General features: G+C 39.0%; 1 protein-coding gene across 5 annotated transcripts in view; it reads left to right on the top strand.

Annotated features, from left to right (window-relative positions):
- scn8aa (sodium channel, voltage gated, type VIII, alpha subunit a) overlaps window positions 1-17,150 on the top strand; it is a 113,959-nt gene that overhangs the window by 78,118 nt on the left and 18,691 nt on the right. For all 5 annotated transcript variants that reach the window (XM_061986968.2, XM_061986977.2, XM_072914027.1 and 2 more), the window contains 4 exons: window positions 1,410-1,527; window positions 2,245-2,399; window positions 8,164-8,337; window positions 13,855-13,977. In XM_061986968.2, the coding sequence (XP_061842952.1) occupies window positions 1,410-1,527; window positions 2,245-2,399; window positions 8,164-8,337; window positions 13,855-13,977 (570 nt within the window). The remainder of the gene's footprint in view (window positions 1-1,409; window positions 1,528-2,244; window positions 2,400-8,163; window positions 8,338-13,854; window positions 13,978-17,150) is intronic.

Here is a 17,150-nt window from a genome sequence, read left to right as displayed (position 1 = left end):
CGATTTAGGCCGTATCTCCCGTCCCTATGTCAGTCGTGTATGGCCTAAGTGTTGCAGAGTGAACTAGAAGCTGTGCTGCTCTGGCAGCACCAGACTTTTTTTGTATTGGGATTTTTTTCATGAAAGTTAAAATGCGGGGAAAATACAGAAAACTATTAAAACAGATGGGCACTGGGAAAGAAAAAGGCAAAATATGTGATATTCTCCAGGAATACGGTAGTGTTGACATGTTGTGTATTTGTCAGAAAAATAATATCACAGGCAACACAGTTGAGGTGCATGTTTTGCCAAATGTTCATCCTTGTAGAAGCTTTAGCTCAGGGGTCACCAACCTTTTTGAAACCAAGAGCTACTTCTTGGGTACTGATTAATGCGAAGGGCTATCAGTTTGATAAACACTTAAATAAATGGCCAGAAATAGCCAATTTGCTCAATTTACCTTTAACTCTATGTTATTATTAATAATTAATGATATTTATCTTTGTGGAAACACTGATCATCTTAATGATTTCTCACAATAAATATATATAGAAACAGATAAATATCAATATGCAACACTTTATTTTTATATTTTCTCTAAGTGCACATTTTTCAAATTGAACATTTTCAAATGATCACTTCTAAGACAGTCTTGTGAAATCACTATATCCCATTTTAACTAGCTAGCCACTAACATTTTTTAACAAATCATGAATTACTTTGCACCATGTTTGTACAAATAATAACTCATGTAAAATACAAAAGTCAATTCTCAAATTTTTAAATAAATCATGTCACACTTTGAACTGGACACCAAATCTGTTATCTGTTTCTTTGTCAGTTAGTGAAGACCAAGTCTTTAAAATATTTTCTTGGATTTTCAAATTCTATTTGAGTTTTGTCTCTCTTAGAATTAAAAATGTCGAACAAAGCGAGACCAGCTTGCTAGTAAATAAATAAAATTTAAAAAATAGAGGCAGCTCACTGGTAAGTGCTGCTATTTGAGCTATTTTTAGAACAGGCCAGCAAGCTACTCATCTGGTCCTTACGGGCGACCTGGTGCCCGCGAGCACCGCGTTGGTGACCCCTGCTTTAGCTTATACAAACAAATACAAACCTCATGGAGTGTCCCATATTTTCACATGACTGTACAAAAGGAAGTGCACACACTGCTGTGAATAGATTGGACATAGAATCTTAATTTAAATACAAAATACGATAACTCAAGTATTGTCATTTGTAGCCGAGCAGACAATGTGAATGAAATTGATACTTAAAGTTAGTGGTTTTGGTGTTCAATGTTGTTAAGGCTGTTTTCCTCTAAGAGATTATATAATGTTTACATTTTCTAACTGGCCCCTCATTAGGATTTAGGTGTTAAGGAAACATTTCCGTGTTTTCACATTAAAATAACATCTGTGTCTTCGCAGCTGGACGACACCAGCTCATCAGAGGGAAGCACGATTGACATCAAGCCAGATGTGGAGGAGGTGGTGGTGGTGGAGCCGGTGGAGGAATACATGGAACCAGAAGCATGCTGGACAGATGGTGAGACCACTGCTCCCATGGCACCCATTACCTCCAGTCCACAGCACCGAGACTCCCTTGGGCTAAGTGAAAATGATAGGGCAGCTGGGTGAAGGACGGTTTCATTATAAAGGGTCACTCAAGCATGGCGGCTATTTATCATCTCTGTCTGACTCTCTCGCCACTGATCCCTACCTGCCCTCAAGATATTATAAGTTTATTTATAAGGTTTTTTTTTCGATAATCATGTAGTCATATTCTACTTACTTTCACAAATTCCTCAATTTAAGGATTTGTGTTTTTTTTTGGTAATATAGTCACGGTTCTTGACCTCTCAAGATAGGCTGGTTCAACAGACAGGTCATGTTTGAATTGAGGTATGGGATACATCAGGGCTGTCAGACATGACTATGCCTTTCTTTCATTTCATAAGCGTTCAGTTGCCTTCCTTGTGCTTTAATGTAGAGGTTTTATTATGTATTTCACCCATTCCCAGAAGCATCCAGGAGTGGAGCTGTCTAATTATTTTTGACCTATTTATCCATGGCATATTTGAAACTGCATGCTGAGGTATGAGGCACTCAATCAAGGAAGAAAAGGGCACAGTCCCGCTAAGACTCATGTAATCTGCGACTTAGTACATAGATGAATCCTGCTTTAACGTGACTCCATGCTTGTGACGTGTCGCTGATTTAAACAAATAGAATGAAATTCCCATCTCCCCGTGTGTTCATATAGGGTGTGTGGCCAAGTACAAGTGCTGTGATGTCGACATTACCATGGGCTGGGGGAAGCCGTGGTGGTTCTTGAGGAAAACTTGCTACCTGATTGTAGAGCATAACTGGTTTGAGACCCTCATCATCTTCATGATCCTCCTAAGCAGTGGAGCTCTGGTGAGTCATGGCGTGTGTCCAACAAAGATAAATGTACAACGTGTAGTGGTGGGGCGTCAAAAAGCACTGCTGTTGCCAACTTCCTGTTGGAGGAGGAGCCTTTAATTTCATTTGCAGTTTGCAGTTGGATCCAAATTAAATTTTTTAAACTAAAAAATATAAGAACACCACTAACGGATGCATCCATCTATTTTCTACCGCTTGTCCCTTTTTGGGGTCGCGGGGGGTCACTGGAGCCTATCTCAGCTGCATTCAGGCGGAAGGCAGGGTACACCCTGGACAAGTCGCCAACTCATCACAGAGCCAACACAGATAGACAGACAACATTCACACTCACATTCACACACTAGAGCCAATTTAGTGTTGCCAATCAACCCCCCAGGTGCATGTCTTTGGAGGTGGGAGGAAGCCGGAGTACCCGGAGGGAACCCATGCAGTCACGGAGAGAACATGCAAGCTCCACACAGAGATATCCCGAGCCCGGGATTGAACTCAGAACTACCCAGAACCTTTGTATTGTGAGGCAGATGCACTAACCCCTCTGCCACCGTGCATAAGTACTAATAGTCAAGGAGACCGGAATTAACAAGTAAAGATCTGTATTTGTCAAAATTTTAAGAAAAACTTTTTAAAACCTTCTAAATGTGATGGACCCGAGTGGTGGGATGTTAAAATCTAAAAGAATTTTGCTGAAACCCAATATAAATATTAAGAACCCAATGCAGTGAGAGCAACCGTCCCAAAACAAGGAAAGATAATTATCCTTTTTAAATGTGTGTAGTTCTAATGCTCCACAGGTGCGTCTGATCTCAGGTGCCGTTTGATTGGGCACTTTGGTCGTTAGGGGCAACAAGCTAAAAAAGGGGCAAGTCTTAAAATGCCAGCAAAGTCCACAAGGAGTAAAAACGTGCAATTAAAAATACAATCAAATTCTAAAATGTAAAAACATGCAATTGAAATCCACCGCAATAAAAACATGCAACTAAAATCCACAACAATAAAAACACTCTAAAACATGCATGGCAATGAAACATAAAAAATAAAATCCCCTACTTGTGTCCCATCACATAAACATACCAGAGACGCAAATAACAATTTTCAGTACAGGCTGTCTGTTTTAGGATGGAACGATAAGAAAATGATCATGATTTTTGTGACTAGATATATCAAGGTATTGTTGAATGTGCTCAAAAAGTACTTAAACTGAAGTCTTTTTAACAAGTTGTATTTATTTTTTTAATACATAAATAACTAAATGAATGGACACATTATACTTTTCTTGACAGAAGAAACATTATTGTAATTATTGATCTGACTTCTTAAAGGTGAACTGCACTTTTTTTTTTTTTTAAATATTGCCCATCGTTCACATTAAGAGACAAGAAAACAAAAGGTTATTTTTTTTTCGCTTTCTAACATATAAAAATAGGCTTGTTCTTGGTGGCTAGCAATGCAGCTAATGGGAGCAATCAATTCTACCACTAAATCACTTTAAAATGCATTCAAAACCTGTCACCAATACTTCATTTACGTTCTGTAACCTGCATAATGACCAAGCTGTAGCGACTTTTTTTTATTGTAGGAGCAAACATTGAGGAACTATTTTTCTAGCGTACTAACACATCGGTGCGCTACGGTTTTCGTCGTAGAAGCTAACTACGGAAGGAGATTAGCTAGCTTCTACGTCAGCACGAAACGTGTTTGAGTTTGTAAAGCACAACACAATGCGATAAGACACCAATCCGTACTGACTGAAAAACATGAACAATCATATTACAGTATCTGTAAAGTATTAGCACACATTTTATGTTTTGTTTGTACACAGCGAGCCAGAAAGTGTATGCTGTTTGTCATGATACACACATGATTTGCTGCATGTATCACGATCAAGATGAAGTGTGACACACTCGATCGACAGTTGTCTGTTTGGTCCAGCTGGCCAGGGACGTTTTTTCCAGTTAGTTCTGGGTATGCACTCCATTTATGTCAAAATAGCTTGTCTCCAAATTATACATTTTGCAGCTTCAATTCACTTTCACCTCACTCTCTCGACTTCTGTCTGCTCCAACGTCTCACGCTTCCTTCGTACTGGCTTCTAGAAGCAGTAGTTCATCCTCCAAAAATTCAGATTCAAAAGATAAAGTTGTGAATGCCTTATTTGTCCAAAAATAGTTGTTTTTGTGGTTTGCTACTGAATCTACCATGTTTAGAACACACTCGCCTGTTTGTATCCGAAGTCAGACGTGCACTGCTATGGAAACGGAAATAGATGTGGCAAATAATTAGTTCCGGCAATGATTAAAATGACCAAAATACGGTAAATTTTGTAAATATTAGGTATTGTTACTGTCTGATACTACATTACATATAGACTTGCAGTGTGTATACGAAACGTTGATGGAGGGTTTTGAAGTTGTTTTAGAGGGCTTGACTCCCATTGGCCGCATCTTCCAAGTGTTTTTATCATCTTTAAAATAATACTTTTTTTTAAAAGACAAGTGTTCTTGTCTCTCATAATTATTGTGAACCATAGGCATAATTCCTAAAAAAGTGCAGTTCCCCTTTAAGAGCCATACTGTGCATCCCAAAAAGTATTCACAGCGTCTTACCTTTTCCACATTGTGTTATATTACAGTCATATTCCAAAGTGGAATTAAGTATTTTTTGTTCTCTAAAATTTTACAGACAATACCCCACAATGACAATTTCAAAAGTATTTTTTGCAAATGTATTAAAAATAAAAAAAAATCATATGTACATACCATAAGTATTCACAGCCTTTGTTGATGCTTTTTTGGCAGCAATTACAGCCTCAAGCTGGGCGTTTCATGCATTCTTCTTTGCTCATTCCTTTTTGCAGCAACTCTCAAGCTCCATCAGGTTGGATGGGAAGCATTGGTTTTCATCCAGGATGTCTCTGTACATTGCTGCATTCATCTTAGTCTAGTCAGGGAGGTGACCAAGAACCCAATAGTAACTCTTTCAGAGCTACAGCATTCCTCTGTGAAGGGAGGAGAACCTTCTAGAACAGACATGGGCAAATTAAGGCCCGGGGGCCACATGCGGCCTGTTAAGTATTTCAATCTGGCCCGCCGGACATTCCCAAATAATTTTTTTAGATCTTTAAGATGGAAACTGTAGCTGCCATTTTGATGTGTAGTGATGTTTTCAAATGACCATAAGTCTTGAACTATACAAAGTATTTGAATGGTTGGAATCTGCGCTTTTGCATGATATACTAGTTACTATGGTAATTAATTAGTTACTATGGTAATCTAAGTCACAGCAGCTCAGACGAGGCACCAAGCAGTGGGGGTGGGGAGTGTCAGCCTGAAATGTGGGTGTCAGGGACAGACGTGAAAGGAGATTTTCACAACAAAGTGCTAAAGCTTAGTGATGTATCAGATTGTATATTGTATTTTTACCCTTTGCTGTTTGTCGCATTTTGCTTGATTGTAAAATATGTCGATCGAGATGGGGTGGGACGTTCATATGTTGTCAATATTCAGTGTTTTATCGTTCATAGTAAAATGTAAAATTCCATTCCGTTTTTTAAGGCGGTCTGTCAAAACTTTTTAGCATTCAATCAGACATTATTGTGAGGTTTTGTATTAGTGTTCCTAAAAATAAATATACCGGCCCTCAGACACATTTATTTCTCTATATTTGGCCCCCCAGTCAAAATAATTGCCCAGGCCTGTCCTAGAAGGACAACCATCTCTGCAGCAATCCACCAATCAGGCCTGTATGGTAGAGTGGCCAGACGGAAGCCATTTCTTCGTAAAAAGTTTGCCAAAATGCATCTGAAATACTCTCAGACCATAAGAAACAAAATCCACTGGTCTGATGCAATAAAGATTGACCTCTTTGGTATAAATGCCAGGCATCATATTTGGAAGAAACGAGGCACACTCATCACCAGGCCAATACCATCCCTACAGTGAAGCATGGTGGTGCTAGCATCATGCTGTGGGGATGTTTTTCAGCTGCAGGAACTGGAGACTAGTCAAGGTAGAGGGAAAGATGAATACAGCAATGTACAGAGACATCCTGGATGAAAACCAACGTTTCCCATCCAACCTGATGGAGCTTGAAAGGTACTGCATACAGAAATGGGCAAAACTGCCCAAAGATAGGTGTGCCATGTTTGTGGCATTGTAATCAAAAAGACTTGAGTCTGTAATTGCTGCCAAAGGCGCATTAACAGTATTGAGGGAAGGCTGTGAATACTTATGTACATGTATGTTTTTAAAAACAAATGTTTTTAAAAACCTTTTCACATTGTCATCATTGGGTATTATCTGTAGAGTTTTGAGGACAAAAATGAATTTATTCCATTTTGGAATAAGGCAGTAGCATCACAAAGTGTGGAAAATTGATGTGCTGTGAATACTTTCCGGATTAACTGTATTCGTATTATTTGAGGTTTTTAAATATCTTTGTCTTCTTCTGTTTTAATTTGTAAATTTTTAGAATGTATCTTAAAATGAAAGGCAAAACAGGGGATGTTTATGTTAATGTGTTTTGTATTCATGCTAGCATTTAAGCTAGTTAGCGATTAGCGCACTAGCTGCTTCTCCGGGAAATTAGCAGTATCACTGTGAGCTTTTCAGAGTGGTAATCAATCACGGTTTTATGACAATTACAATTTTAAATGGCAATACTAACCGACAATTTTATCGCAGTTTATTTTTACGACTATAATCGTTACGTCCCTAGCCTGTATACAATGGAGGACAAGAAAACACGTACAAGAGAAAACATCAACCAAAAATGACTAGACAAAGAGAGAAGTAAAACTAGAGAAAATATTAGAGTTGCTTTTGAACGGTGGAATGATCTTCAACAACAAAAGGATTTAAAAACGGAAGTTATATTCTTTTAGAAGCGATAAGTATTAGCACTATAGTATTAGCATGAGAGCTGCAGCTACAGCCTCAATGCATATTTTAGAGAAAACAGTTAAAGTTAAAAGTTAAAGTTAAAGTACCAATGATTGTCACACACACACTAGGTGTGGCGAAATTATTCTCTGCATTTGACCCATCACCCTTGATCACCCCCTGGGAGGTGAGGGGAGCAGTGGGCAGCAGCGGTGGCTGCGCCCGGGAATCATTTTGGTGATTTAACCCCCAATTCCAACCCTTGATGCTGAGTGCCAAGCAGGGAGGTAATGGGTCCCATTTTTATAGTCTTTGGTATGACTCGGCCGGGATTTGAACTCCCAACCTACCGATCTCAGGACGGACACTCTAACCACTAGGCCACTGAGTAGGTCTTAATATAAACAACAACATTTCTGCTTGCCATAACCTTCATTCTTTTCTTTTTTTTCTAATAAACGCACATCCTCAGCATTGAAATTACACTTTTAACATGTGTGCATTAAAACACTGAACTCTCCATGCCTTAACACAGATCACAACATCATGTGCGCTTTATTGCAGCGGCTGTGCGGAAACTATGTCGCTGTATTTAACATTTTGGGCACCACATGCAGAATGGATTTTGCAAACGACACCTTTAAGGCTCTTTACCCTTTATTTAACTGGGGTCTTTTGTGGCTGAAGATCAAATGGGATGTGGAGCATGTTCCTCCATCCATCCATTTTATACCGCTTATCCTTAAGCATATCAAATTCTACTTAAAGAACAGCATATTTCTGTATTTGTGAATTAGCGTTAGTTATTTGATTTATTTTCCCCTGTGAATCACTGCATTCAGTTTCCTGTGTGTGATGTGTGTGTCCTGTTTCTCCCAAAGGCCTTTGAGGATGTGTACATTGAGCAAAGGAAAACCATCCGGGTCATTCTGGAATATGCAGACCGAGTTTTTACCTACATCTTTATCCTGGAGATGTTGCTGAAATGGGTGGCCTATGGTTTTGTCAAGTACTTCACCAACGCTTGGTGTTGGCTGGACTTCTTCATTGTGGATGTAAGTCCCTTTCTTGTCTGAATTAGAGCTTGTAGTTGTCCCTCAAACACACACACTGACCTAATGATGCATATTCTACTGCAATTTATTTAGTATGAACCAAAAAACCGAGCTATTTTTTAACAATACTAATATATGGTCCAATGTGTTTAGCTTCCTATTCCAATAGTTACACGTAGTGTAAATGAAGTTAGATTTTGACATATTAGTTACTGATTGTATTTAAAAAGGCATGTCTATAAGATGTGTCTTTTTACTTCCCAATCCCTGTTGTTATGCTCTGCCCCTCTGAGAGGCTTCAATATGTGCAACAACCCTCTTGTTTGCAATATATCATTGCTTAGTATGTTGGTTGCAAGGTGAAATGAACTCCCTGATGCAACATATTGAAATAAAACTAGAGGAAAATACTCAGTCAGCCAATCAATAACTGAGCTTATTGATTGCAGCCATATTCAAGTCTTGCTCAGAGCGTCGGGATGTTTCAAAGAAGTGTCTTTGTAAAGCTGTCTCTGCTCTTGTCATTTAAAACATCTTGATATGAGCCTTTGTCCCTTGAACTTCTCTACTCCCCCTATCTGGTGTCAAGCTTGAAGGACCGGGAAAGAGAACGTTATATTATTGAGCACAAAAACAACACAAACATCATATGATCACTTTGTAATGGTGATCTATAGCAAAACACAATATTTCATATTGATGGTAAAACACAAAATGTTTAAATGCATTAGAATACAAATTTCTCCGACTTCAGTCCTTCTTCTTGAACCAAATACTTCTCCGCAGCCTAAACCTGTGAATGGATCCCCATCAATGGCTAGAAGTTTCTAATTTAATAAGCGTATCTAACACAACACAAACCCTCTGTTGAAAAAGCCATCATAATCATTCCAGAATCTTTACGACATTATTATTATTAACAAACATTCTCAGATCATGCATTCTTTTGTATGTACAAACCTCACACACAAACATCAGAAGAAAGATAGACAAAGTGCACACATTAGTCCTTTCATATATTGATTCTGGTTGTTGCCATTGGAGACTCCCTCGCTGTAGGTGTGCTCCCAAATAGTTTGGGACGGTGCAGCTTTCTAGTCCATCAGCCTAAGAACCAAAAGTACTTAAACTAACCAAGAGCAAGAACCTTGTCCCTCCCTTTCCTCATCCTCTGTCTAATCCTCTGGAAAGTGTAACCTCAGGACTGTGATGATATTGTGCTGAGATGTAATGATGGTGGGTGACAGGCGCCCAACGGTAAGTTTAGTCTTCACTTGCGCTCCCCTTTTTTATACAGCAAAACAAAACTTGTGCTTTGTGTTGTGGCTTGACTGTGCCTCTTGCTGTCCCGTGTTGTGGGGTGCAACCTTTGCCATGGACTCGGAAAGGGGGGCTGGGCACCATCATTAAAGCAGCCTATGTTATTGTCTGTGTGAATGTGCTTGACTCTTTTCCGCATTTACCCTTCTTTTGTGTTATCCATTTAATTTTTGTATTCTTGAGTTTTATTATTAGAACACAGTTCTGTGATCATTTTAACATCAGGGCGTGAAAGATGCAGATGTCAAAGTTATAAGCATAAAACCTATCACATGTTGAATATTAAATTGATACTCGATATATCTTTAAAAAAACAAGTTAATGAGGATTGTTGATCAACAATAATTATAAAGTATGTGAGTACGTGGCTTGCTAGTGTCATACTTCACTCATTCTTTCTTTTTCCCACTCAGATTGTCGTCATTATTTTGTTCTGTTCCCCGTTTGCTTTATTTCTGTTTGCTTTGCGCTGTCGTCATCCTGGGATCACAGCCCCCAGATGTCATTGGCCTTGCCTTGCAGAAGGATGCTGAGGTACTGAGGCCCCGCCCACACAGCTGGCCCAGTGGGGGCCGCAGGCTGGCCACCCCAAATGGGTGCGCTCCAAGGGGTCAGGTTGAAGGTGACAATTACCCCCCCCCCAAACACTGTAGAATAAATCAAGGCAAAATCTTTATTTTTCTCTGTTTACCTGCCAGAGACACTTCTATACTTCCCAAATTCATTAATTTATACTATGGCCTTTTTGTCTATTGCCTAGCAACTGCTGTTTACTCCCCCCCAGCCATTTAAAAAAAACATATTTAATGATTTTCTAATGGCGTCAGTCAAAATGAAGATTTTGCCTGTTACAACCCCCCCAATGCGACTTTGGTAAGCTTTGGATGTTGTGTTCTCCTTGCGGTGAGTTTGACCAGTTGGTGTCAGTGGCTGGTTGGAGGTACGCTCACGTGTGTTGACGTTTTCCTCGTCTGACAGAAACTGCTGCTCCCCTCTCACACAGGCATCCGCCAGAACGCTGCACTCAAAAGCAATAAAGATAAATTAATTTCCATATTCCTGATTGATGAGCAGACAAACGCACGACTGGAAGAACTTCCCAGCCACATTTTAGCTTCTTAATGGCTGTCAACACACTAGATGTAATTTTGTTAAGTCTTTCCTGCATCACTCACCAAACGGCCCTCAAGTAACATTAGCGCTGCTTATTGACCACTCTCCATCATCCATATCCTCCTTTTGTTAACGATGCAGTGCTGTAAATGTATCGAATTTAGATCTGCTACAAAGCCCTGCAGCTATAGGGGCTCTGTAGTTAGCCAACCATCACTCATGCCACTTTGTCCAATTTTACATTGATTTTACTACGCATGCTCCACATTTTAGCTCTTAATACATTTGTATTTGCTCACTACATCCCTTCTGGGGCCTTGCACAAAATTCTGTGCCCCCATGCACAAGAATACCAAAGGGTCCTCCATCCCACCCTAAACCCTACTTTCACCACCCCATGACCAGGGGCATCACTAGGTTTGAAGAACAGGGGGTCCCTTAATGCTCGCACACTAACTGAACGACATCAGCGTTACTGATGGAACAGATTGGATTAGATATGAAGCGCTGACTAAGGGTCTTCCAATGATTTATAAATTATTTTATTGTAAAATCCTTAAAGGTGCCATATGTAATAATTTCATGTCAAATCATCATTTAATGGCCCTGATATGTCAAAAGGCATTAATAAATCATGTTCTTTTCGAATACCTTCATAACTGATAACGGTAGTTCAGCTGGGATATGCTCATTTCAAAATTAGATTTACAGCCCCCAAAATGTTTTATTGTTTTCATTTCAATGCCCTTAGAGATAGGGTGAGAAGCTCTGTCATCCGGGGGGAGCTCAAAGTAAAGCCGCTGCTCCTCCACATCGAGAGGAGCCAGATGAGGTGGTTCGGGCATCTGGTCAGGATGCCACCCGAACGCCTCCCTAGGGAGGTGTTTAGGGCACGTCCAACCGGTAGGAGGCCACGGGGAAGACCCAGGACACGTTGGGAAGACTATGTCTCCTGGCTGGCCTGGGAACGCCTCGGGATCCCCCGGGAAGAGCTGGACGAAGTGGCTGGGGAGAGGAAAGTCTGGGCTTCCCTGCTTAGGCTGCTGCCCCCGCAACCCGACCTCGGATAAGCGGAAGAAGATGGATGGATGGATGGATTTCAATGCCCTGCCCTCCAGCGTTTGACCAATTAAAAAGTGTGTGAGTGTGTCACATCCAGGTTGCAAGTTATGCACCACCATCTTCGTCGAGCTACTGTATATATGTATATATATATATATGTATATATATATATATATATATATATATATATATATATATATATATATAAAAAATCATTATTCAGTTAAATATGGTTAGCAATCTGTCAAGTTCTCCTTTACTTCAGAGTGCAGAGTTTAGCTGATACACATTCAGGAATATTATTAGTGGATAATATAATCATAATATTACTGTAAATCATCCATCCATCCAGCCATCCATTTTCTACCGCTTATTCCCTTCGGGGTCGCGGGGGGCGCCGGAGCCTATCTCAGCTACAATCGGGCGGAAGGCGGGGTACACACTGGACAAATCATTATCATAATTATATTATCATTACTGCATCTTCAGGGAGGGAAGTCTCCTCCTGTCTTTAAAACCTAGTGTGCCTTTGTTTCTAACTTTAATCCAGGGTCATTGAATGCACCACCGTTCTGTGCAATGAGACATAAAAGTAAAACATGTACATAACATTCTTCTAATACGGCCACAAATAGATTTATTATATTTTTAACTTTCTTTTATCACCTCATCCTTGTTCCGAAAAGGTTGCTGCTCCTGTGTGAATACTTAATGGTGATTTTGGATGACGTCATGGCGTCAATGTTAGTGAAGTGTTCCATGCGAGGTTTGCCGCTATTCAGGTGGACCAAACCATTTAGCATTTTTGATATGGAGTGTGTAGTTAGTCTTCGACATTCTTAAATTGATTCAATAAATCTTATTATTGAACTTTAATATTAACATTTATGATTTCATTTTTTTTGGTAACATACATAATTAGATGACGGAATTTTTTTCTTCAAACTTTACAAACGCCAAGACACTCCCTTATGGACAATTTTAGTGAATCTAAATTGGTTTAACATGTTTTTGGACTGTGGACAAAAAATAGGCTCACACAAAGGAAACGTGCAAACTCCACAGTTGTTGTTCCTCCTGTGCGGCCCTCTGCTCATTACAATTGTACATTTTGTGGGTGATTTTAACTCATCAGAAGTGTTCTTGGTGTTTGCCACTTTACATGAGAGGGGCTGCATCACTTTCTTGCTGTGTGCTATTCATGTTAATTGTGTGTAACTGGACTTGTATTCAGTGCGGTTTCTATGTCCCTCCAGTGGTACTATTTATATTAAGGTGTGCTGTAAACATCAACCCGTTTTCTTGACGCTCTTGTTCATGTTCTTGTTGTCCCACTGCTATGTTGCAACTGAACTACATGTGATGACAAAGAGATAATATTGACACACTGTACATGTTTACTTGTATTCTTTCTCTTAGGTTCCCTTAGTTTGTCTGTCTTAAATTGTATGGGATTTTATGCCTCAGCCCGAGAGCGACACGGAGAGACAATGTTAGAGGGGCAAGGGTAAGGCTCTCAAGTCTGTTGGGTTTTTATCAGCTCCTGCAGGGTGACCTGTCTTCCTCTTGCCCTACCCTCCCCAACTCTTCCTCCGCTCTCCCAGCCCCCTTCCGCTTGTACCGTTTACTAAATCATGTCACTTACTTCTCTGCCTAATTTGCCCTCGATTTGAGTCTTATGTCTTTATCTCCTCTCTCTTTCTCTCTCTCAACTTCAAGTTTCTTTGCAGGTACACAGGACTTTTCGCTTCTCGGCAACCGCCCCAAATTAACCGACAAACAACCCCTATGGCCTTCTGCTACTAAAAATCCTATACACATAAAACCTATACTAAACACTGACCTTCTCTCTCAGTGTATATACATGTATAAATGCAATATTATACATGTATATACATGCATAGATTTATGTGTGTATGTCAAGCAACTCTCCTCGCCTATGCCAGGGCCGTCTCTCTTCCGTAGTGAATAATCTCACTTCTAACAATTTGGAACCTCTTTTGCTTCTCTGTTTTTGTGTAGGTGTCTATAGTCAGCCTTGTAGCTAATGCGCTGGGCTACTCCGATCTAGGGCCCATTAAATCTCTCAGGACACTAAGGGCCTTGAGACCCCTCAGAGCCTTGTCACGTTTTGAAGGGATGAGGGTAAGATCCAAAGCTAAGCAGCTGATCCTTCCGCATGCCCTTTCAACAGTTTCAAGCATGCTAGAACTGATCTAAAACTATCTGAAAGGCAACAAAAGTCCACAAAATATTGGGGGATTTATCCCTAAAACCCACACATGAAAGCAAAACCTTTCCAATCCTGACCCATGTCTTTGTTAGTTAGCCAACAAGTCATGATGCAGCTGGAGTAACATTAGACAACAACATGCATTGTAATTGAATGTGTCAAACCATTCAAAAAAAACCCCAACCCCATCAGCGCACTAGTAAAAATGACTTTTTAATAAAGCTGCCTCATCACAGAAAATGACTAAATCCTTTCTTAGGATCTCTTCTTCCTTGATTGGCCTAAGGGAACGTGAAAAAAACCTCAATGCCATCTCACAGAGCATTCAAATCAATATTTAACCTTACTTGGTCTGATTGTCAACCACTGCTTTCACTAAAGACAACAACCCCTCTTCGTCCTTCCTCCCTCCCTTACACATTTCCCTCGACTCCTACTGTATAACTTCCCCTCATCCACCTTTTAATGCATTGAGGACAACAACCAGCAGGAACCACGAAGCCACAGGACACAAAAACCTCTTGCCAATCAGTCACACTAAAATAATGCACAAGAGATGGCTGACAGAAGCGTGTTCTCCTGAGAATTTCATAGCACTTCATGTAAAAAAGTAATACACAACAGAAATGTGAAAGTACAGCTTTAGAGATGTATAAACCCACAATTCCACTGTACAATAAATAATCACTGTACAGTATGTAAAAGATCCACAGAAACTAAAAGAACCCATGTACTGAACAGAATCACCGAATGTAAAAGAACCACTGAATAAAACAGAACTACTTTACCTTAAAGAACCACTGTACATAAAAGAGCCACTGTATATAAAAGAACCACTGTACGTAGAATAACCACTGCACATAACAGAACCACTGAACGTAAAATAACCACTGTATATAACAGAACTACTGTACCTTAAAGAACAACTGTACTTAAAAGAACCACTGTACATAGAATAACCATCATACGTAAAAGAACCACTGTACTTAAAAGAACCACTGTACATAGAATAACCGTCATATGTAAAAGAACCACTGTACTTAAAAGAACCACTGTACATAGAATAACCATCATATGTAAAAGAACCACTCTACGTAGAATAACCACTGTATTTAAAAGAATCATTCTGCATCAAAGAACCACTCTATGTAAAATAAGCATTGTACATAAAATAACCACCTACCTAATACAGGGCTTCTCAATTATTTTCTGTCATGCACACTCAGGAAGAAGAATATTTTTTCAGCTTTTCAAAGTGGGGTTTGAAGCAAGATACGGCATGATACTGGTAAAACATGTTTTGCATTGCGCTATACCCCACGGGGGTTCGCCTCACTATTTGGGAAGCACTGACCCAACAGAACCACTATATGTAAAAGAACCAAAGTACCTAAAAAAACAGGATATGAAATAGAACCTCTGTATGTAAAATAATTACTATATATAAAAGAACCACTGTACATAAAAGAACCATTGCACGTAAAATAACCACCGTACCTGAAATAATCACTCTACGTAAAAGAATCACTGTACGTAAAAGAACCATTGTACGTAAAATAATCACTCTACGTTAAAGAATCACTCTACGTAAAAGAATCACCATGCGTAAAAGAATCAGTGTACGTAAAAGAATCACTCTACGTAAAAGAATCACCATACCTAAAATAATCACTCTATGTTAAAGAATCACTCTACGTAAAAGAATCATCATACCTAAAATAATCACTCTACGTAAAAGAATCATCATACCTAAAATAATCACTCTACGTAAAAGAATCACCATGCGTAAAAGAATCATTGTACCTAAAATAATCACTCTACATAAAAGAATCACCATGCGTAAAAGAATCATTGTACATAAAAAAAATCACTCTACGTAAAAGAACCACTCTACGTAAAATTATCACCGTACATAAAAGAACCATTGTACGTAAAATAACCACTGTACCTAAAAGAATCCCTCTACATAAATTAATTACTCTACGTAAAATAATCACTCTACATAAAATAATCACAATACATAAAATAATCACTCTCCGTAAAAGAATCACTGTACATAAAACAAACTACTGTATGTAAAATAACCACCGTACATAAAAGAACCACCGTAGGTAAAATAATCTCTTTACTTAAGAAAAATAACCTTAAAAGAACAGTAGTTATAATATGTTAAAAACAACACTGCGAGTAAAACTGTACAGTACGTTTAAAAAAAATCACTGTATGTAAAAACGACTGTAAAGTATGTAAAGAAAAGCGTAAAATAATCACTCTACATAAAATAATCACAATACATAAAATAATCACTCTCCGTAAAAGAATCACTGTACATAAAACAAACTACTGTATGTAAAATAACCACCGTACATAAAAGAACCACCGTAGGTAAAATAATCTCTTTACTTAAGAAAAATAACCTTAAAAGAACAGTAGTTATAATATGTTAAAAACAACACTGCAAGTAAAACAACTGTACAGTACGTTTAAAAAAAATTACTGTATGTAAAAACGACTGTAAAGTATGTAAAGAAAAGCACTGTACGTAAAAATACCACTGTATGTAAAAGAACCAGTATAATTAAAAGGAGAAACATCAGTCACAACATGCTCTCACAAGCTATTCTTCTTTGGACAAATACAAATATAGCCAAACACATGATTAAAATTTGAGCAAGGTTGGTTAAAAAACATGGTCGTCATCAAGTAAAACATTTTTGCACTGCCCATAAATCATTGACTATTTTCCTAACGATTATAAAACATCAAAGAAAACTGCATACGCGTATGCTAGCATGTCTTTTGAATCACAATACATAGAAGGCGGCTCTAAATTAGCTATTATATGTACATATTTTGAGAGTTAGCAGGTAAATTCTAGTGAGAACACGCTCAACTGGAGCCTATAGACTTGTAACAACATGTCCCACATTTGATTGGTTGTGTGTGTGAGACTATTAGTGGTACAGTCGTTGACAGGTTGGTTGTTATCACCCTCCCCTATCTACTTCTCTATCTTGGTTCTCACTGCTCTTGGACTGGTTGCCTTGTCTACCAGTTTGAGCATCACTTCACATCAGCCCCCTTT

Source organism: Nerophis lumbriciformis, linkage group LG01 (genome assembly GCF_033978685.3).
Source record: "Nerophis lumbriciformis linkage group LG01, RoL_Nlum_v2.1, whole genome shotgun sequence".
Classification (NCBI taxonomy): Eukaryota; Metazoa; Chordata; class Actinopteri; order Syngnathiformes; family Syngnathidae; genus Nerophis; species Nerophis lumbriciformis.
This window is presented reverse-complemented; position numbering and strand designations above follow the sequence as displayed.